The sequence below is a fragment of the Astatotilapia calliptera genome, chromosome 19 (assembly GCF_964374335.1).
Source record: "Astatotilapia calliptera chromosome 19, fAstCal68.1, whole genome shotgun sequence".
NCBI classification, from domain to species: domain Eukaryota; kingdom Metazoa; phylum Chordata; class Actinopteri; order Cichliformes; family Cichlidae; genus Astatotilapia; species Astatotilapia calliptera.
The window spans coordinates 23,026,127-23,049,878 of NC_137440.1; the positions used below are offsets into that span (position 1 = coordinate 23,026,127).

Here is a 23,752-nt window from a genome sequence, read left to right on the forward strand (position 1 = left end):
GAGACGTTTTGAAAGAAATGGGGCCCTTGTTGGTTTATATTTTTGACCATAAATTGCATTTCACCCATTAACTTAAATATGATTTGTTGCTTAGTGGTCACCAATGAGTCTATTGGTGACCACTCCAGCTATTAAAAATATATTATATGCATTGATCCATATGTATCTCTATGCAGTGATATATTCTTTATTCATATATTTCAGTGCAATTTCTTTCCATTTTGGGGGGCAGGTGGTTGATTACATTTAATCAGATTCCCACACATCCAGCCTTCACAGAATATTTTTAAGAGGAAGACGTTTTAAAATAACTTATTTTGCTGGCATCCAACCACTAGGAAGTGTATGAACCGAAAGAAAATCAAGTGTGGATAGAAAAGGGAGAGAGCATAGCACCTCCCACGTCCTATGTGCGAGAAAGAGAGAGGGAGAGACTGACAGAGAAAGAAATAGAGAGAGGGAGAGAGAGAGTCTGCTGTGGTGGTGTTGGGAATCGGACGACATGAGCTCTACATGAAACGAGTAAAATGCTCTAAGACGCTTTCGGCGTTTGTCTTTCATCCTTCCGAACCAAGGACGAGCCAGAAGCGGAGCCGTTCTTCACGATCAGGTATCGAGATGCTCCTCAGCCTCCACATCTTACATAGAGATCAGATGTTGGTATTCAGTGGCGTAACCGCGGTCCTTCTGGCTGGCTGGCTGTTATGCGCACACGATTCCTGCTGCTCACGGCCAACCCGGGACAGCAAATCTCACTTTCTGCATCCATCTCGCCGCTGTTGTATCACAAGTTACATTTCTGCTCGCTAACCTCGGTCGTGTCAGTTGCAAACTACTGCCTGTATCCTCGTACAGCCATATTGGCAGTAAGCAGGAGAGGGAGATGGAGAGGGAGGGCAAATATATGAAGGTATTGGGGTTGTCATATTGCTTTGAGGAGTAAGGTAGGTGAGAGGGAGAGGGTTGGGAGGAGGGGGCTCGCTGCGACTGCGAAATGATGGCAGCACTGCGAGATGGCGATCCTCCGGTATTTATGAATGAACCACGCAGAGTAGGGTGGTCTGTAATGGCGTTGCGCACAAATCTGCGGAACCACGGCAAGCCCTCTCCCGCCACCGCTTCCTGACTACAATCGAGGCGGAGAATGCACGTCAACATTAATGCACATACACTAATGACGCCAGCGTGACGAATAAAGCTCGATTTTTGTGGCAAATGCTACAGTTAATCCTCCATCTGCATTTGTGCTCCCCCCTGGATCTGTGATCTTAGTTGTGGGTTTCAAGACTGGAAAGGAGATCCACCGTGAAATGTAAAGGAGCTGTGAATCATTTAGGTCCCCCGTGCGCCGGCGCGTGTGTGCGTGCTCGCACGCATATATGTGAACTTCCTGTATGAGTTTAACACTGCCAGTCATGATTGTATGTGTGTGTGTGAGAGAGAGGGAGAAAGAGATGGAGAGGAGAGCAGAGATGTATGGCAGTAAATCCTGTGAGTAAGCTTTAAAGTGTGTGGTTGAGAGTAGTTAGAGATGCAGACTGCATTAAAGCATTGGAGGAAAAGTGGACATGTAGGGGGAGTGTCCTGCCTGTCTGCCTGCCTGTCTGTCTCTCTTGAATGGCCACGGTTCAGTTGCATAAGAACATGTCTCTCTGCTGAAACAGGACAAAGAAGTGATTCAGTGGTAACAAGCAAAACCAAAGCGAGTTTATGAAGGTGATGATGTTTGAGATGAGTATGGGAGTGGATACTCAGTGGTGATGATGATGATGATAAAGGACCAGTAAAAACACAAGTCTAATGTGAAAAAAAATCCATAAAAACCTAAAAGATCCAGAAACAACTGGATGACAGGAAGGTTGTTAGCTGATAAAATCTGAGTAAAGAAAGTTTATTCAGAAAAAAAAAACCCTCTCTACTACTATTGTGTAATGTTTCATCCATGGACTGGAGCCTGTGTGTGGTTGCTGTGTGCTGGATGACTGCCATTTGTCAGTGAATGAAACAGTGAGAATTTGAACTAGTTTTTCAGAAAGCATATGTATGCTCAGTGAACAGTTTACAGCTAATTAAAAGATCAATTATGAATCATTTTAGGCATCTTTTTCATCACATTTGAACCCTTCTGTGGTGTCTTAAATTTACCATTTTATGAAATGGTCATTACATGAAACTAGAAAAAATCTATAAAATATAACATTTGAAGCTTCATTGAGAAATCAGCAAGCGCCATATTATGAAAGAAAACGTGGCAGCAGAGGCTTTATCTTCACCTGCTCATTTATAGTCTGTCTGTTGCTTTGACAGCACAAGTCTGGTCAAATGCACCATCCCCGCTGAGTACCTCTGAACTATATAAGGCATAGTGTCTTCTTTAATATTGGAAAAGATCAATGCTAAAGCATTTTAGCTCTTCTGAAAGCATAAGCTCAGCTAAAAGATTTATATTGTCTTACTTATTAATATCATTAAGCAGAACTGCCTGAGTCTTGTGAATAACTAATCATGGCCCAGAATAGCTGCCATGGTCATTTAAGCACACTGCAACCTGTAGTATAACCAATATTTTGATTACACTTTTTTCTCACATATCAGCCTTTCAATGCCATCCATCTTCAACGCTCCTAAAAAGACATATATTTTTCTACAATTTGAGGTTTTAGATGAGGAAAAGTTAAAGGTCAGTTTCTTATAATCTCAACTGCGTCATGTCAGCATCACAAGCAGTCTGGACTGGAAAGCCTGTGTTGTTTCCTCCTTTAACCATCTGCGTTGTTATCAAACCTGGATCAGCTACTTATAAAAAAGAGAAAGAAAAGGGGGAAAAAACTATGTTCGGTTGATCTTGCCAGTAGAAACCATGGAGCCAATCCAAAACTACCAACCCTGTCACCATCTGTCACTGCAGGCAGGATTCTGCAGCACACTCCACCAGTCTGCAGTTAGTGCTTCAGTCAGGTCAGGGCCTTTACTGTGTCTAAAAATAGTCTTTCTTGAAAAAAATAAACCTGTGCACATTATGGCAGCTTTGAAAACGAGCTTAAGTGTTTTGTCACAGAGTCAGAATCTCAGTTTCTTTATTTTTTCCTCGGCTGAATTGCTGTGCGATTAGCCAGGTGCCTGTGTGTCTCCCAGATTGCCAGGCTGATGTATTAACAGGGTTTTACAAAGAGGCCAGACGGAGCAATCCATGGGTTCCCCCGGTCACACTAATACTCAGCGCAAGTAAACAGTTAAAGACTAATTACACAGAAATGTGTGTAAAAGTGCTGCATAGCAACAGCATGATTAAGATTACAAATGCTGGTTACAGCTCAGGAATGAATCACCCTGAGAGGGAAACATTTTCCTCTTAAATTCTTTTTAAAAGTGCACATTTAGATATATTAAGGAGAAAGTGCAGGTAGAGGGGTGTTTATGTTAATCACAACCATTACCAAATCAGTCATAGTAGTATGGCAGCTTAAATGAATGCTTATCATCTCTCAAAATGCAAAGCTCTTTGGCTTATGTGTGAGGCTATCGCCATAAAACTGCTATGTGCAATAATCCAGACATTGTAAGTGTATATGTGTTTTCTTAAAACTTCTGAAAAAATGTTTTTCATTATTTGTATTTTAAATGTTTCTGTGAAATCTAGGGTTATTTTAATGATTTCTTCTAATGATATTCTGACTTTGGATAGTTAAAGTAGTCATGTTGGTCGGTAATAAAGCATCTGAGCATTTTTATTTCCTTTCCTACTCACTCAGAACAGGTCTGTACAGTGCACCCCACCTTGATGAACTTATGCCAAGGTGAGAAATTTGGGTGCTCTGATGAGTCCTTTTTGAACTACACACAGGCAGACCTTTACAGTTTTGTGGCTGAGCTGATGTTCCCGTGGCTCTATGTTAGTGTCAGTTCACACTGAATCAAAGAGATGCTCCGGGGATATCAGAGGGCCTCAGGGTACGTGTAGTCTTATACAGAGACTGCTGGTAACTTAAGTCCTGGGAATTGGGTCAATGCAGAGCTGGCCACAAGCACAGAGGAGGTTAAGCTCAATGATTAGCTACTAAGCCAAGACCACAGGGCGTTCAATCTCTTGGACAGTGTAGCACACACGCTCCATGCACGAATGGTGCCGTCTGCCCAGTCACAGTATAGACTGACAGGGGTGATACCTGTAGTCATACATAAATCATTTACATTGAGTCTAAACTGAACTTTATCAATTACCATCTGTATCATTTGTGATACATGAGTTTTTGTGAGTTTTTTTCCCCCCTGAAAAATATGCATAAATTGCACAATAATTTTATAAGCAATAAATTACACAAAGTGCCAAATGTAAGGACATCAACACAAATTAAAATCCACATATATGTCAGACAGTTCAATAACTGTTCAATAACTTGGTTTTGTTTTGGGGGGGGGGGGGGGTCAAACAGAAATTTTTGGCAATTATTTCATGGTTCAGGCATTACGGGGTTAAAACAAATTTTCACTTGGACAGTAAAAGTTTTTTACAACCACATACTTTCATACGGGGAACTACTTACTTGCTTTCCTGACAAGAACTAGATAGGAACATTAATGCCAAACTTAGAAGTGTCCATTGAATATAAAACTGGAGCCAGGAGGCAGTTCATTTAAAACAAAGCCTACAAGCAGAGAAAACTGCAAGCCTGGCTTTTGCCGGAGGTCACAAAATTTACTATGTTTGCGTAAATTGCACAAAAACTACGTAAGCCTTTTTTTCTTGGCTTGGCCGAATAACTCTCCAAACTTAGATGGAGTCAGGCTAACTGTCTTCTCTCATTTTCAGTCTTTGTGCTGAGCAAACTGGCTTCTGGCTGTAGCTTACCCTGAGAAAGGTATTGTTATTTTCATCTAACTCTCAACAGCTAATATCAGAATTCTCCAACCTAGTCTCCTAACTTCAAAAATGCACCGTCATCTAACTAAAGTGGCCTTTTTTCATCCAACAGAATCAGAAGAATCAGTGTTTGGATTCACTGGAAGGACAGTAGCTGTATCAGGGGATAATAATCCAGAAAGTAAATAGAGAAAACTGCATATTCTTAATTCTGTGCAAAGCACCACACATAATATTTTAACTTCTATGGATGCCCTGTCTGTGCGTCATCATACTCCAACAGACGCACACACGGACAGTAAAGGTGACAAAAATATGCAGCTTCGTCAGTCTCTTTTTAGGAAACTTATGGAGATGAGTTTTCACATTCAAGAGCTGTAAATGAAATCCAACAGAGACTCTAAGATAAACACATTCTGCAGGCTTTCCATGTGTGTGTTTTAGCAGGTGTGAGTGTGGCGAAGCAGAAGCGGCGACGGCATGCCTGAATGTGTGAGACTGAATCAAAATTTATAAATCGAACCTCTACTGTCTGCTCAAACCTAATGAAAACACCCGTGTCTAAAAATTGCCTCGCCAAGAGCACAGATTACATCCCGTGGCAAAACGCACACATACATACACACTTTTGAAAAGACCTGAGCTGATGTGTGCACCGAGAACAGGGAATCTTCTGCTTCACTGCACAGAGGCAGACACACATGACGCACACACGCATTCATACAGCAACTGACAGGCTGAGAGCTTAAGAAACTTTGTGTAGGTTTCACTGTGGCCAGAAAAAGACAAAATATTTCAGGCTGATAATCTGTTGATCCTGTAAAACACTCATTGCCAAATAGCGGTGTATTCTCAGCATTCCACTATGCACAGCCTGATTAAAATCCTTTCTCTACAAGATACCATGGGACCGCTTTGTGGGTGTCTATTTAATCACGCTCTTGATCTGTTGAATGGCATTGTGTTTGATGTTGGTTAATGCGCTTCCTTTGTGCCGCTGCATAAGTGGCTCTCTTGAGGGAAATTATGTGCATATTTTTGTTAAAGGTGACATTTCCTTGCTCGCTCTGTGAAATAAACGAGTGGAGAAGGCTGCGTTGCAGCTATTTTCTGGCGGAGAAGAGCAGAGGCCTCCTTGGTCTGTGCCAAATGCTATCTGCTAATGGAGTTTGGCTGCACTGATGCAGATGCATTTATAGTATACCATTAATTCATTAAAGAACTGCAGTCCTCTCATTTCAAATAAAACCAGAGAAGAGGATGGGGGAAAGGAGAGAGACTACTTGCGTTTGGGAAGAGTGTCATAAATCTCAAAAGCCTGGTATCAAGGACAAATGGTGAAGGAGCGGAAGTACAGTATGTGTGCCACTGTGAGGTTGCACCTGTGTGTGTAGTTATAGTTGCTGACAGAGGGAGGGAGAGAGATAATTATAGCTCAGGTGAAAAGTGGGGGAGGTTTTGATGAGCAGGATCTTTGTCACAGAGCTAAAATCCACATCCAAAGAAACCAAACAGACACCAACCGCGGCAGGACAACAGACTGACGGGGCCCACAGAGACTGGGCCCCATCGATTAAAACCGGAGCGGCTTTAGTTTATTGATCAAACACCATGGAGACCTGGGGAGTGACAGATCAGCAAGAGGAAGTTTAGGTAGCAGCTCAAAGAAAGGCTAAAGTTGCGGATAAGTAAAGAGAATATTTAAGAGTTTATCAGAGCATGCATGTATCAGATGCACTGATATATCAGCTTCAAATCAAAGACATCATACCAGTCTGTGTGGCTTTGTCTAGATAGGTGGCTGAGTGTGGATCTTTGTGGATTTTTGTGATGGTGTTTGCTGCAGTATTTCATTAAAACTAGATCTGGTTTATTACCAGAAACTAGTAACTTGGGTCCTATTTTTGCAGCAGTCACCATATTTTCTCCCTGTAATAATAATACTATACTCTTCACATTGCTGAGCTCTAGAAACACTGCTGCACTAACCAAACTGTATACTTTGATTATCATTCCACAGTTTGCAGATGACTCCTTGGTTCTGTATTTAAATGGCATTTCCGACGCACTGTGAGATTAGCTCTATGTAACGTGTTTGAGTTAAACCGTTGGCTTGTTTCTGGGGTGTTTTCTGTTTCGGGCCTCTTGGAGGCAGCAAAACAAAATGAAAACAAAGCAAAGTCAAATGCAAGTCAAATATTTACACTGTTTTTGTTTTGGTCTCTACCAGCTCCAGAGGGAAATATCAGATTCCCCCAGGAGCTAAATGCTCCACTGTGTTCACCAGATAGGTGCGAACATTGTCAGTCTGCCATTTGGTGCCTGCTGCCACCACATACTGCACAGATTAGAGCAGGAAGCCAGACTGTACTGCAACACTCATGCCAGTTTTACATAATGAGTTAAAAGATAGATGAAGATGCTAAAATGCTTTGCAGATCTGAGATGGACTGCAGAGTTGTGTGTTGTATAAACAGCCATTTTAACCACCAGTAGGAGAAATATAAACTGTAGCAGCTTTAAAGACGGCAGCATTGTCTCAAGAATTAACTGTAATAAACAATTAATCCTCTCTAGATGCCAAATTACATCCAAGAAGGCCAAAATAAATTCACTTAGAAATTGGCTTTTTAAACTATGTTGAGGCATCATTCCTGCTTAGGTGTGTGTCTGTAATTAAGCAGGTTAAGCAAAAATCACTGTGCAGCTTTGACAGCTACATGGCAATTTTTAAAGTGTTACCTTTTTTTCATCACTGACTGCCTCATTAAAGCTAAGAGTAAGGCACTGTAGATGACTATTGTTTCTGGCAATTTTACAGCAGCGCCTTGTAGTTATGTTGCACTTAAGAGTTGTAAAGGTTAACATGACCCTCACTGCACATGTTTTCATTACCGCAGCCACGGTCTGAAAGAGAAATACGACAGACTTGAAGTCCCAAGAGGTTAAACTTCAGTCATGCATCCCTCTATCTAAAAAATGCAGTTTCAAGTTTATCACCCTTCTGAAGTATCAAGAGAGCCATTAGGGAAGATTTTCTGCTTCTTCCAGACCCGAGTAAAACAGTAGCCACAGGCTCACCTGAAAATTAAACTGTGGTGGTGTTCTCAGCAAGCTATGAAGCAGTCTTATACATCACACATGCTTACAGCTGAGAGACGGTCTATAAAATTCAAGAGGCACTCCCCAAATCCTCATTTATTTCAAACTCGTGGACTGATATTATCTAGAACCCAGCAAAGCAATTACAGGCACCCTGCCATCAATAGTGGGTTCCTGCAGTGCAAGCATGACAGAAATCCACTTATTCCATATGGTATTGATGTCGATTTACTGTTTTCATTATGACTGCAGCTTAGAGAGCAGCATGATCACAGCTGATAGAATATCTTATTACGGAACATTAAAGCACGTTTAGCACCAAAGCGGATAAATAATGCAACAGATACGATGTGCAATCATGTGCAGACAGCGCAAGCTCTCACAAAGATAGCAGTAGATTCTGTGCGAGGACATTGTTTAGATGCATATGCATGAGCTGCAGCAGGTAATGTTAGGAGTGATTAATTGTAGAGTCTTTCACAGCGCTGTGCTGCTGCTGTCTACAAACTGGGCTTTTTCAGTTAGTTGTGTTCATTTGCATGTTATCTTTATTACCTGATATATATAATCTGATATCACACAGTGTGGATTTAGCATTTTTAGTTTGATGACCGAGGATGAAATCTGCTGTGAATTATGCAATGCAACACTTTCTTTAAAGCCCTGAGCTTTGTGTTGTTTTGTAAAGAAAACACTAAACCTGGACTCTTTTCAAATTTTTAATACCAATAAAACAACCTAACAAGCACTGGCCACTTGCAGCAGCAAAGCTGCAAATGTAACACTGACAGGTGTAACGCTGAAGCCAGTTTGGCGTGAATCAGTATGCCTTTGTGATGTGTTTAGCCAACTGGTGAATTCAAATCCAATAGTCCATCTATTTTCTCAAATAGATTTCTGTGTTTACCCTTCACACACAACTGGTTTTCATCTTTTTACTTTTAATTCAATTCACTTGTATTTGTACAGCACCAAATCACAACAACAGTTGCCTCGAGCTGCTTAATTTGTAAGGTAGGTAGACCCTACGATGGCTTTAGTTGCTCTGACTCACTCTGTTTGGATCCATATTAGTGGTAGGCACAGTGATCGGTGTTAGCCATGCGCAGTGTTTTGTTCTTTGAGGCTTCTATGTTGGCTTGATGATTAATTAGAAAATGCGGGATTGTTTTTGGGGCTGAAACTGAAGAACCGTGACTATGCGAAGGGTATTGATTAGGGAAATGTCTGCATGAGGTGAAACACTTGGATCATTACCAAACTCATCTTTTCTAATTTGTATTCTGGCTCATAGTCAGACCACGAAAGATGGAGTGTTTTAAAACCCACTGGCCTGAGGTTAAGTTCTGCCAGCATATACTCCTCTTGTTCTGCTTCATTAAACAAAAGCTCCAGATTTTCTCTTAGAATCTTATCTTCTCATGTTCCCTTTCCTAATCTCATAGGTGTAAGACTATCTTAAACCCGAGGTGACAGAATGCCAGAACAGAGCAACGACTATCGTGTGGTGGTGTTCGGTGCTGGGGGAGTGGGGAAGAGCTCCCTGGTTCTGCGCTTTGTGAAAGGCACATTCAGGGACACCTACATCCCCACGGTGGAGGACACCTATCGCCAGGTGATCAGCTGTGACAAGAGCGTGTGCACCCTCCAGATCACAGACACAACAGGCAGTCACCAGTTCCCTGCCATGCAGCGCCTTTCCATCTCTAAAGGCCACGCCTTCATCCTGGTCTACTCGATCACAAGCAGACAGTCCCTGGAGGAGCTCAAACCCATTTACCAACAGGTGAGGAGTGTTTGTGTGTCTTTGGATGGCTGAGCTTGTTTAATCGCGCTGGGCTTTTATACTGAAACGTTTTTCTGCATTGTACTAAATATAAAGAGCAAAAGTAATGATGCTGTCTGGGGTAATCTGTATTGCATTAGTTCCTCAACTTTGTCACTGGTGATGTCTAAACCACAAATGCTTTCATTTGTAATGATGTATTCTCTTTGGGTGCTAAAACTACAAGCAAAATTCCCAGAAAATAACAAATCAAATCCATTTGCTTGCCTTTGCAGGTCCTGGCTATAAAGGGCAATGTTGAGGCTATCCCAATCATGCTTGTGGGAAATAAAAGTGATGAGACCCAGCGAGAGGTGGAAACCAAGGACGGAGAGGCCCAGGCCAACCAGTGGAAGTGCGCCTTCATGGAGACATCAGCTAAGACCAACCACAACGTAACCGAGCTCTTTCAAGAGCTGCTAAACCTGGACAAGAAGAGGAACATGAGCCTCAACATCGACGGCAAGCGCTCTGGGAAGCAATCCCGTGCCGAGAGACTGAAGGGCAAATGCAGCGTGATGTAAAATCCAAGAGAGGAAAGGAAAGGGAGGTGGAGGTGGAGGTGAGAGAGGGAGATGAAATACGGAGAAGTAAAGAAGGAGGACGCCAGACACCAAACGCATCATACAGAGCAACAAGGTTTTTGACGGCAGCGGGGTTCTCATCATCGACACGCTCCTCACAAACACAACTTACATACAGGAAACGTTTCAGTTCGGAGCATAAATCCATGCACATCCTTAACGGGGAAACAGGTGAGTGGGATTGAGATGACAAGTAGTGCGTGACACAGATGAATACAGAAATGGCAGGGGTGTGGACTTTGTATCCTCCAAGTGTCACAAAAACCTGGATGGAGCACTCTTCGAGAACTTGGGTGAGAGTACTGACCACGAAGACCAGAAGTCCATAAAAACGCAAGAGGTTTCTGATCAGTGCAAAATCTTAGATATCTTCTCTCACTTCTGCACCTCCCTGCTCAGCTCACACTTCACCCTTCTCATCTTTTTCATACCCTCTATTATATCGACTGTAGAGAAATGTAATGTACAAGTAAGCGAGTTCCAAAGCTCACTCATCTGGTAGAGACCCTGTTGTAAGTGACTGAGGTGTCTATCATGCTAGTACAAAGAGGACTCAAAAGTTTGACACTGCTAGCATGAAGCATCACAGCAAAAAAACAGATCACCCAGCCACACCCCAAGGACTTTGATGTATATAAATATGGGATATTTAGATATATTCCATCCAGTCTGCACATCCTCAGCCCCAACTAGTATATGATGTTGACTCAAGTTTGATGCTCTGAAGCTCAATTTTCAATTGCCATCGTCATATAAAAACACTTCTTTGCGTTTATCCCCCAAATGCTTATGGTAAAAGGTCATCTATGAACCCTCGAAATGTCCTCATCTGATGTGGAGAAACATCCAGCGGCAGGGGCTTCACGCATGCCATTGATACGACGCAACAATCCTTTTAAGACTCTCATCAAGTGTAGAATAACTCTGGCTGAAAGGAAGCTGGACTCTCATTGAAACATGAAACAGAAATACGAGTCTGCCTTGCCTACGAGGTTAATACACTTAGATAATCATTGCCAAGCTGGTAAGATGAAAGAGAACTTTTGGTTCTGAGAATGTCAGTTTGCTTTGGCACTTTTCATGTGAGAGTTTCTCTTTTTGCCTTTTTTTTCTAGTTTTCTTTATGATGCTCTTATAAAGTTACATTTAAACACATCTCCTTTAACAAAAAGCACACAGGGGAGAAAAGGCGGAGGGTGGATCTTTAAAGCTCCATGCAGATTGTCCAGTGCACCCTGATGCATCTCCGTACACTCATCACCTGTAACTCCAGGCATCAGGAAACAGAATGGGTCACAGAGATGTGCAGACACAACACACACATGATGCATCCATGCAAAAAGAAAAGAAACACACACACATTTAGCTCTCTGATAGTCAATCTGAGTAACATCGTTGACTGAGTACATGAAGAAGAACAGGGCTCACTCAGCCTAAATGCCCTCACATTGCACTTTATATCACCATACACAATTTTATTTGCCATGTTTCCACCTACATGTGTATTAATAATTATCTCTGTTGTGCTGTATGTCCAAAGTGCATATATATATATATTTAATATATATACCCCTTTTTTTCATGTAGGACCTCTAAAATTGTACACAGTGTATACAGAGCAGCCAAAAGCACAATACTTTTTTCCAACATATCTAATTCTATTTTTTTGTTTGTTCTTTTATTGTATTTGTGTGCAGTTTCCATCCTTAGCTTTCATTCAACAGTCCTGAACATGGATTGCATAGGTAGCATGGTCACAGGTAGCTCTCTGTCTTGATGTATGGCGCTTTATTTTGTCTGGTTCTTGGCACAATGAGGTTGTGGTTCTGCTGAACAACAGGGTATCGTGATGTGACCGGTTAGCTGTGGACACAAAGAGCGTAAACGTTATGTAACATCAACCCCCACACCACCCCCACAGGATCACAGGTTGTGGGACGACGATGAGGGGTCAGATTATTTGTCTGCTTTTCTCCATCTCTCAGGCGGTTTTGACAACAATTAGCGTGGCGGATAATCTGCTCCTGTACTGTTAAACCCAAAGACACAGATGATAACCCCTTTTAACTGTGTGTTCATTTCTCAAGAAAAAAGGAAGAAAAAAGAGAATAAGCACAGTAACTAGTCTCGTCTGTCTCCTTCTCTGTCTTTATGTGTGCAGCAGGATCAACAACTGGGCACTTTAGGGTAACATTTTACTTGAAGACTTGCTTATTAATCAGCGACGCCTCATTCATAAGCACCGTGTAAAATGTCCTACCTTTATCATTCATGCCCACAAACCACTATAAAATGATTTCAGATGTGTAGATAAGCAGATGGAAATTCAGCGAAATGTTCACAAGAGCTTCAAGTAAGATGTTACCCATGTAAAGAAATACTGTACCCACTGTCTTTCTGGGAAATGTTGTTACAGTAGAAGGTTTGGTGTTGCTATGTACTGTAATATACGGCTTAATAACGATACTCATGATCTATTGTATTTGACGCATCCACTCTTCAGATCTATCAATCAGATAGCACTAGCAAAATGTGAATATGTAACTAAAAGTTCCACTCCAGGCTGTAATTTTGTTTTTCTGTTTATTTTGAAAGCTGAATGAATCTGTTGTTATTACTGTGTTGTACTTTGCACTAATGTGAGGTCCTGTTAAACCCAAACATTTATATTGTAAACATACCCTTTACTTGTTAGATGCCAGGGATGCTCACTTGTACTCTCTTATTTTCTTTTTTGAAAATCTGTTTAAATTCCAAAAACAAGATGTGTAAAACAGATATATAAGTTGTATTTTAATCACTTTCTTTTCTTTCTTTTTTTTATTAATTCATTTATTTTTAACCTGCTCTATATAGATAGAGTGCAATCTACGGGTTGTGGCCATTTGACGAGCTAAAATTTGAAAAAGAAAACCTTAAAAATCGCCTGCAATGATTTTCAGACCGAGTTCTTTTCTGGTCTGACGCAAAGCCACCGGCAGTGGTGCACACGCTGCATAGATATCAGCTTGACACGTCTGGTTGCCAGATTGTGTGCGCATGTTTGTGCAAGCTGCTGTTCTGCTGACGTTAAAAGGAGACTGTCATTGTTCATGTTCCTGCATGGAATATGATACAACAGGGAAGGAAAAACAACAATGAGGCAGCGTGAGAGAGCACTATGGACAACAGGGGCCTGTGCTATTAATAGACATAGAGCAAATATATGAAGTTCAACTGCACTAGCCGTGGCCTGTATAAGAATCGTTCGAGCTTTCATGTGGGAGCCGTTGAAAGAAGACGTTGTGCTTGTGGAGTGTGTGAGCTATTGAGTTTGTGGATTGTGTGAGTTAAGTGCTCGCAAGAATCAGGACAGACACTTCTGCCCCTGTCCCTCCATGGCGTGTCTCATCTCATTTATCCATGAACCATATTCCCTGTTCTGTGTGTTTAACCGGGAGTGCATTCATGTATATGCACATTCATCCACCTTATTTATATATATTGTTTTCACGTTAATTCACTCCGGCCTGCACGGGTGTGTATGTGCGCGTGCTTGTGTTGTTGCTGCTGTTGTACAATCTCATGAAGTGTCTGTCAGATGTTTGCAGCTTTCCCGTGGAGAGTGCCTACACATTCTGCATGAGTCATCCTGCACAACACACACCCCCTATACGCACACACACTAGTATATAAATCAGGCATGGAGCTGAAATAGAATGACTGCATGCCCTCGGTTGCACACACACACATACACACATATTACATTCACACAGGCCTTGTCAGTGAAACATCATTTGCTCTCTGGCTGTTTTCCGCTGTTGTACCTCTGTTAGCGTTACTTCTGCATAAATCCGCATAAATTGTGAGCCGTTTTCATATTCATTCTGTGTGTTTTTGCTTGATGTTTGCACTTACTGAAAACCAACCCTCCTCGCATCTGATTGTAGATAGCTGTAAATATTGTTCAAAGGTTTCAGAGAAGCGAAGGGAGAGCGTGCAGATAAAGGATGCCGTGGTGGGAGCGCGCAGTCTCCTGCGCATTCTTTGTATAGTCAAAACCTCCAATCAGAAGTAGGACAGTTAAAGTTTTCTTCATGTGAAAGCTTTACGTTGGGCTTTTTTTTTTTTTTTTTTGTATGCTGTAGCAAGAGAAGCACTGGCTTTAAAGGAGGAACTCTATGGAGACCAGCTATGTTAAAGGTGACTAAATGATAAGTTATAAAATGAATAATCATACGAATGGATGCAGAAAGATGTAATTGAACCATGAAATTGTGGAACTTGGTGGATATTTTAAATTTAGAATAATTTTTGCAATTCCACACTCTTCTTTAATTAAAAAATGCTGCAGGTATTTTCATTAAAATGTTGCTTGTACGATGATATTTTCATGGTTAAATTACACATTTAGTCTTAATATTGTTGGTATGATCACTTATTTTATGACATCAAATATACTTATTGCCTAGTAACAGCTATAGTTTGGGCCTCCATAGATAACTACATTGGTGGCACAGATTGTTGTGTAGGACCAGGTAAAGTTTACTTGAGTTGTTTGCCACCAGTGAGGTCACAGGGTACTTTCTGTTCATCTTGCTGAGGAGTCTCATACAATAAAGGGAGTGGGGTTCGGATTTGTTCTTCTGTGGCTGCAAGGGAAACCTCAGACCATGTGAAGCTTAGAGAACGAGCACTAAGTTAAACCTTTATACTCAAGAAAAGCTGTGGTTTTCTGACACACCAGGCTTTTTGTTACCAGCGAGGGGCAGGTTGTGCTCCTGTCCAGCAGGGCTTCATGCCACAGGAGCTAAAGGAAATCGGTACCGGAGGATCAAAATACAAAAGAACTCCCACTCTTCCTGCCAATCACTCAGGCTCACCCCTTTACATTTCATCTGATCGCCTCAGATCCTAATGAGCAGTATACGGCGGGGAATTTAGCCTAGACTTTGTGGGTAACGTAGTTTGGTACTATCGAGACGCTCTGGCCCTTCATTCCTGCATGGTCCCTATTGGTGTTCCAGCCAGCATGAGAACAAGGACACAAACTGTGAATCATCTTTGTATTTTTTAAATAAATTCCTCTGCAACATTTATGGCTTTGGTTTTGTAAATGGGTTATTTCTTTTAAGCTCTCATTGTTTTTGTAAATGATTTTTCTTTGGTTCTTCTTTTTTTCGTTGGGATTTTTTCATTTGACTAATTATAATGTATAGATATTTATTCTAGCAATAGTCTTCCTATTAAAATATACTGTGCTGATGCATCCTCTGAATAACTGAAACTAACATATATAAATATATATATATATAAATATATATATATACATAGAGAGAGTGTGAGAGAGAGAGCGAGAGAGGTGATAATAATAATCAAATCTGCAAAATGATTTTCTTAATAAAAATATGAACTGAGGAGTGTTTCGTGTCATTTTTTTAAACATTCTCACCTTTTGCTTGCCGTTTGTATCCATGCAGTGATGTGGATCTTAGAAAATCAGTGATATTATGGTCAGCCACTTCAGTCCAAAGCCTTAGGGAAATCACGCAGGATAAATACACATAAGGGGCAACAGGGTAACAAGGAACAGGTGGACATACAAAAGGGAGGGGAAAGAGCAAAGACAGGAAGTAAAAACTTGGCAGAGAAAAAATAAAGCAGCCTTCAAAATAAGAGAGGAAATAACTGAAAGAATTAAAAGCATGCTGTAGAAACCCTCTGTGTAAGCATTATACGATACAGCATATTCCTTGAGGAAGCATATGTGGATATAGTTTAGGGAGATTTACCCTGTAAAATGTACGATATTTAAAAGGGAGAACATTGTGTGCAATATTTCCATCTTATCTAACATACAAATAGAAAAACGGCTTCCATATGCCTCATTTTTCATTTAAGAGTACTAAAACACTTACTATTCAGTTACATTTACAGTAGTGGGCCAATATTTTCCCACAATCCTTTGCCATTTACAGTACATTACTGTTAAAACCTACTACAATATATTGCTGTTTGTGTTACATTGTAGATGCTAATTAAATCACAGGTTACAGTGCAGCAATCTTCTCTGCTTGTTGACTAACATTCATGTAAAAGCTCTGCTGCTGGCATGACTTTGGAAGGGGTTTATTTCTTTTCAGCGACTCTCAGTGATTCTCTTTGATAGTTCTTTTTTCTCATTTTTTAATTTTAAAATGTTACTATAATAATTTAAATTATTTTCCCAACTCGGGATCGTTGACTTCTTTCACCCATGTCGTGCTGCCATGACATGCAGACTCTTTACAGTTTATTAATTCATCACACAGAGATACTGGCTTCCCCCCTACTCTTTCTTTCATTCTCTCTTAACCCTCCAACATCTGCTCGGAGATGCTGTGCCCGGCACGGTTGCTATGGAGACAGTGTGACGTTGACGGTGGTTGTCGCATCAGTGTGGTGTGACCCTGGTGGCGGAGATGCGGCGACAGGCGGGTCTCCCATCCTGCTCCTGGGGTGGATTAAAAAACATGTCATTCCCCATGAAGGCCAGTGTGGCAACCCCTCTGCTGGGTCTTAATTAGACAATTATCGTGTCCGAATACACACATAAAAATGAAACACATGAGACACCCTGGGAAAGTCTGTGTTTCCGTTTGGGTCTAAGATTAGGCTGCAGGAGTACACGTGGCATACGACAAAAAAAGGTGTGGGTGGGTGGATGCCACCTGTCGGCCTGTGAACATCTTTAAGTGGTGACTCATGGGCTTCCACCGCGGATTTCTTAGAAAATGAAAAGTATTGCTTGAATCCAGTGTAACCTATGCTGCTTCCTCACACACAGGATGGAGAGGGAGGGAGGGAAGCACGGGGTCTGAAATGGAAGAGAGAAAAATGAAGAGGGAAGAGAGAGCCAGCAAAGGGAGAAAAGGGGGAGATGAGAAAGGTGAGGAAATGAAAGGGAAATGTATAGGCATCAGCATAATTTCACTGGTCTCTGGAAACGAGGCCAATGCGGTACTCTGTGTGAGATATAAATAGCTCTCCTGTGTTTATAATAAGCAGGAAGGAAATGGTTGCTATACAACCACTGAGACGTATATGCGCATCAAAACCAGAATATAGATCAGAATTTCCATCTCCATCAGCACCACCAGGGTTTAAATGGACTAAAACAGAGAATTTTTGTGTAAAAATGAGATCCTGCACACATCAGACCTTTTCCCTCTTAACGCAGTGAAACCGGCTCATGTTCAGCCAACAATCACGGAGCAGATGCAGCGCTTTTTAGCTCTGTGTGGAGGAGTGGACTACAGCTTGGTGGAAACTGAGTTTGCGTGTTTGTGGGGCCTGCCGGGAATAGAAGGAGAGGCCCACACCTCTCTTGAGAAAGTCAGAACAGCAGATGGGTCAATGGCGCCATCACGTGGTAACACAACGCACCGGAGTCACGCAGTCGTTTTTACTGTAATGTAGGTACACAAATCCAGATGTGCATGCCACTATCTGTTATCTCGTGTCCTTGGGGAATACTGGTGGGAAATGAACAAGCCAGTGGTCTTTAAGAGGACACTATCTGTTGTCCGAACGTGTATTTATTATAGAAGTGGTGTGGGTCGTGCACTGCAGTCTTTATTTAACGCATTTGACATGACTTAAAGTATTTTCTACCACAAAGAGAAACACGGTCATTACCATTTCTGCAAACAAAACTAAAGTATAAAAAGTATTAAATTATTATTCATTTTATTTATGAAGTGAAAATAGTAATTCGGATTTTATGGCATTTCTTTATTTATCTGCAATCTGCAAACGGCAGAAAATTTACAGCAAATAAAAGGTCAGATTAGATTGGCCCAAAGTTCCTAGAAACTGAGATTTGGTCATCATTGTAAATATTATTATTATTATTATTATTATTATTATTATTATTATTATTATTATTATTATTATTATTATTATTATTATTATAACACTGAGAGGACGTAAAGAAATGCATTTTAACAACATTTCAATGGGGCTTCAGTTCGTGCAAGTGCCCATTCTACACTTTACAATACAGGAGTCACTAGGAGCAGCCGTCATTTTATACATGACTTGCATTATTTATTTATTTGTGAACGTATATCTGGCAAATCTAGTCTGCCATTTAAAATTCTGTTGTTTGGAGGATACTTTCCCAGGGTATATATAGCTATAGATCATTAAAAATGCTTCCTTGGGAGCCCCTTGCTAAATCTGCTGTCACCCCATCGGATCGAGGGAGGGAGAAGGAGAGAGGGAGGAAGAGAGCAGGAGGGGGGTAGAGGAGTGGACAGGCACTGGTAACGGAGGGGGAGGCGTTTGGCTCGGTGAAAACGGGGAGTGAACGCGCAGAGAGTGTGAGAAACCAGCGGATCTGGCCCTTTAAATCACCAATACAGCACATTCGGAGGTGAGTTTGGAGATATTTGGCTATTTTTCTCCCCGTGCATAATATTTGTAGCGCCTCTGTGTGCTGCTGCAGCCCCGCATTCTCGCAACTGAGGGCGGCTGCAGCGAAAAGGGGGCTCGTCAGTGTCACGAATCCGGATTTCCCCAGCCCTTTGCCGGCAGAGAGGGTGGGGAGGACCGGGGACAGGGTCAGTGGAAGATTTCCTTCAGCTCGGCTGGACTCTGAGGACGCACGAGCCACAGTAACATGATCGTATATGCCGAAGTAGGCCGTATCAATTTGCATAATAGCGGAATATAACGGCATGCGCTCCGGTCTTGTGCTCGTTGTCGCTGGATGGGTTTATATTTGCCGGAGCTTGCCTCCCTCAAAACATGTCACCACCCTGCTCCCACGGCTAACAATCAGGGCCTATTTGCAGACCCGGAGCGGTGTAGTCTGTTATTCACTGGGATAAATATATCTGGCTTTGATATGTGCACTGTGTTTGCGCTCCCGTGCGTATTCGTCTGTATGTTGGCTCTGTTGAGTCTATGCGTTTAAGTGTGTGTGGTACGTGGATAGCCACGGGAGAGAGGACATGCTGTTCTATCCATCAAAATGCCCGCATTGTGCTTTCACACGGTAGAGCAGCGAGCAGGCCCTATAGCAGAGGACATGGCTTCGTACTGTAGGCCCGATCAACGCTCAGGAGCTGCTTGGATCAATAAGGATTGATGCAGTTTTGCGCGTCTTGAGAGCCTCTGTGTGCTCGCTGGTTGAGGCCTGTCCAGCTCTGGTGGTGTTTATGTTGACCAGGCCGAATCAAATGATCAGCTTAGCGTATATGTTTTGCTTCTGCTAAGTAGAAAGGCGTTCAGTTTGGGGCAAGAAGGGAGAGATGTGGCTGTGTTGGGGGAGAATTTCGTCTGCTGTTTTTAAAGGCTTCTCTTCTCTCGGCACGGTATGCGCCATAGCAAAAAGTTTGAAAAATCAACAGGCTGAGGAAATTAAAGAACTAGGTTAGTAGTGTCTATGAAGTGATAAATGAGTCATTTAAGTATATCTGGTACTTTATTTTGTATGCAGCGGCTCTGCCAGTTGAAACCACCGTGGTTCACCCACTTGATAGAACAGAAAAAAGCACACATTTATGTTTCAAAGGAACAGCAGCTTATAACTAAAGAGGATGCAAGTGCTGCCTTGTCCTTTAATGTTAGCATGTTTGTGTCAAAGGCATGCATCAGCATGTGAACAATCCCTGCAATAAGTCTTATAGAGTTGAGTTTTTATTATATTCATATGCATATACTCTGCGCTTGGCTTCCAGTGATGCTGCACGCTGTGATTTAGGAGCATTCATTAAATCCTGACAGATAATGAGAAGCGTAGAATGTGTTGTGAGGGAACAGGTGTTTGTCTCTGTTTATTTGCACTTGTTATAGACACATCTGAGGGTTATCTGTTTACACAGCCATAACCAAGGGACTCACCCCCCATTGTTGGACAGAGGCCCATGTGTGTACATTATATTTTAGTTCTGGGGTCAGTATTGGGCACTTGTGGTTAAAGGGGAAAAAAGAAATCTAGTGCCAAGTAAGGCTAGGGTCAGTATTTCTGTCTCTTACAAGCAGTTCATTTAGGAAGATTCATGTGCCACAATTTGCCAAACATGATGCCTTTTTTTGCTATCTTCAGTTTCTATGAATATGTGTACTCCTAATTGAAATCAGTGCAACTCTCAAGTCCTGTGAGTGTCTAAAGGAAAGAAATGAAGATATGTTGTTCCTGAATTAGGATTTGGGTTCAAGATTCAAGATTAGGATTAAAAATTAGAATTTGGATAGAGGAAAATCGGCAAAAAGCCGCATAAGTCTGTTAATGCCAACGTGCAGGCAAAGGCAGAATGAGAATTTGTTCAGGTGTTACAGTGGTAATCTCTAGCTTCATTCACTCTCTCTCTCTCTCTCTCTCTCTCTCTCTCTCTCTCTCCCTCTCTTACACACAAACACACACACACACAGCTCTAATTACAGACATGAATCTCTGAAAGACTCCACAGCAGGAGTAATTAAAGCAGGACTCTCCTCCTTAGAGAGGGAGACAGACAGAGACACAGACTGAGAGACCCGGTGGTAACATGCTCGTTGTGATGTATTTGAGGTATGTGTTGTTCACATCTACAGAAGCAAGTTTCCTGCTGTGTTAATCTGAAGGTTTGTAGTGATTTAAAATGAGTTTGGGACCACCCCACCCTCCATATGACAGAATGTCCCACCACCCATTCAGAAAAGTGCTCTCACAGGTGCTTTGTGAAAGAAAAGGAGGTTGCGATGATGGATATGATAGTTAATGGATATGATGAGTATGACATTTTCTTGTGTTTGAAGTAGCAGCTGTGTCATGGTAATATTTTTTATTGCAGTTTTCATATTTGCAGTCGTTATCTCACCTTTAGTTTTTATTGCTTTGCTAACTCATTGCTAAAACAGTAAAACCTCTCTGTATGTGGAGATGTGGAAAAATTGAAACCTATTTGTAAAAGCAAACATTTTGAAATGTGTATGACTACTGAACTGCCTGTTTATAACGTAGCTTTATCAGCAGGCAGCTCACTTGTTTGCCCATTCTTCTTTTACACAGAGACAAGCCAATGTAAGCTCAGCCGCCATCCAGCTCTGTAACTGTGACTGCCGTTCCTGCACTGCTCAGACCGCCTCCATCCATTCATATTAGTGTTCAGAGGGAGTCCTGTCTGCACACCATCAGCCAGGTAATACTCTGTTTGCTGTGGTCACTGTATCACGTTCCACATTCCTAGGCTGCTTAATCTGCAAAGTATCTTAAACTCGAATTTTCTTGTGAATTACCCAGTGGACTCAGGAGTCCCTGAGGCAGTGGAATGTGGAATGAATTTATTTGAATGTCTGGATCACAACATTCTCAATCCCAAAGATCTCACTGAGGTTTATTACAACAACCTAATGGTGTATTCCTATTTCAACATGTTGTTTGTGCAGTGTGTGAATTACATTCAGAAGACTAATATCAGATGCTGATGCGTATTAGCATCTTTAATATAAGGGCTTTTATTTAATTGCTTTTTTGTTAAACATCAAATTCATTTTTGGTTACATTGTCGTTACACTGTTGCTTTCAATCGTCATATTATGAATTAAAATGCTGCTATGTTTCACTCTAAATTTCTGCTGCACTACTATGTAGTCACCTCATGGTGGTGCTATAGCGCTCCAGCTGACGTTCCACACAATCCTCTTAACTGATTTAAATTTATGACCCATAACACTAAAAAGGGAATTTAAGCCATCATTTCATTTCTGATCTAATGGCAAAAAACCAAAAAATATTACACTCTTTGTTGTGCTTTGTTTATTGTTGATCCTCTGCAGGCTTTCTTTTTTGTTTGCTTTTGTGCGATTCATAGCAGTGCTATAAAGGACAGTTTCAGGGAATAATCAGGGAATTATCTAGTACTTAAATTCACATCTCTATTAAGTATACATGAAATTAATGTTTCTTGGTCTCTGACAAATCTAGTGAAGTAAACCAAACACAACTCATTCTGTTTTTTCACTCCTTCAGTTTTCTCCTGTGTTGGTGTATTCTCATGGATCAGTATGTCTACCACTAATAATATCGCCCAGGCCAGGAAACTGGTGGAACAGCTGAGGATTGAGGCAGGGATTGAGCGCATTAAGGTAAAACAACCGTTTTCTGCTGTGTTAGCAAATGTGAGTGCGTAATTATTCATACACATTTAACTGCTCTCCCTCTCTACTCATTCTTGTTCCCCCTTTGCTGCTTCTTCCTTCATTTACCCTTACAACTTTATTTTTTCTTCTACCTCCAATGCCCTCATTTTAAATTTCGCACCTTCTTATCTATCCCCTTTTTTGCCTTCCCCCATGCCCTTCCTCCTTTTCTCTCCCTCCCCCCTCTGTCCGGTCAGGTGTCTAAAGCAGCAGCAGACCTGATGAGTTACTGTGAGCAGCACGCTCGTAGCGACCCTCTGCTGGTTGGTGTTCCCACCTCTGAAAACCCTTTCAAGGACAAGAAACCTTGCATCATCCTATAGCTGCTTCCTGCTTCTCCTACCCCTCTCACGCACACACACACAAACACACATTCTCACACACTCTTGCACATACATATACACACTAACACATAAACGTATACTTTTGCCATTTAACTAGATCCCCGCATTTACCAAGACACACCTTGGAGCAGCCATGTCTGATCTTACAGGGCTGTCGAGCATCCACACACACACAGAAACACACACGCTCCCAGAATCGCCACTCTGGAAAAGCGCCATACACCGGAGCAACAGCTAGGGGAAGGGTATGCTGCGCTCACAGTGGCTGAGATCAGTATATCACTGAGTATGATCCAAGGTGCTTTGGTATTATTCACATATGCTGGTGAATTAACTACAAGTTTCAGCTAAAATTGAAAAGGGATTTGGACATTAATGATCGATAGGAAATCAGCATTTTCTTTTTTTTTTGTTATCGTGAAATGAGGTGTTGGTTCAAAGATGGGTAGCTGTGCCATAGGCAGGCGGTGGGAGGATGCATGTGCAAAAAAACAGAATGAGTGGTAGGCGCTAGGCCAATTGTGCCAAACTGGACCTCGTGTCCCATTAAAAGTTCAATAAATGCTTCTTTTTCTGTGGGAGATTTTTTTTTTAAAAAGTATGAAAGCTTCATTCTTGGGTCATTTTGGAGCAACTGGCTAAAGCCTTTGCCTTTATCAGGCCATAGCATGTTCCCACCCAAACCTGTATCAACAGACCTTCTCTGCCTGTGGCCTCACAATGGCTGCCTGCAGCCTTTGGCCAAGCCTCCAGCTGTGCCAACCTGTACAAAAATTCCTTTCTAGATGCTGATCTGCTGTCACTGATTCCACTGCGGCTCATGATAGCCGCCACGGGCTGATGTCTAAGCTGATCCCAGATCTGCACCTATGAGAGCAAGCAGTGAACG

The 23,752-nt window shown here is 41.7% G+C and overlaps 1 protein-coding gene and 1 non-coding gene across 2 annotated transcripts; both read left to right on the plus strand.

Annotated features, from left to right (window-relative positions):
- Positions 1 to 403: 403 nt before the first annotated feature.
- diras1b (DIRAS family, GTP-binding RAS-like 1b) lies at positions 404 to 11,160 on the plus strand. Its single transcript, XM_026152094.2, has 3 exons — positions 404 to 610; positions 9,409 to 9,749; positions 10,025 to 11,160. The coding sequence occupies exons 2-3, from the start codon at positions 9,441 to 9,443 to the stop codon at positions 10,310 to 10,312; spliced, it is 597 nt and encodes a 198-aa protein (XP_026007879.1). The 5' UTR covers positions 404 to 610; positions 9,409 to 9,440; the 3' UTR covers positions 10,313 to 11,160.
- Positions 11,161 to 18,627: 7,467 nt separating this feature from the next.
- Positions 18,628 to 22,369, plus strand: gng7 (guanine nucleotide binding protein (G protein), gamma 7). The gene is made up of 3 exons (XR_013903791.1): positions 18,628 to 18,767; positions 21,390 to 21,519; positions 22,350 to 22,369. It is a non-coding gene; the product is annotated as a guanine nucleotide binding protein (G protein), gamma 7 (transcript).
- Positions 22,370 to 23,752: the final 1,383 nt, after the last annotated feature.

Bases quoted from the DNA above. Each gene is read 5' to 3' on its own strand.
- diras1b (XM_026152094.2), top strand. From the start codon at position 9,441: ATGCCAGAACAGAGCAACGACTATCGTGTGGTGGTGTTCGGTGCTGGG. The intron at 9,750-10,024 runs GTGAGGAGTGTT...TTGCCTTTGCAG, and splicing joins TCAAACCCATTTACCAACAG to GTCCTGGCTATAAAGGGCAA.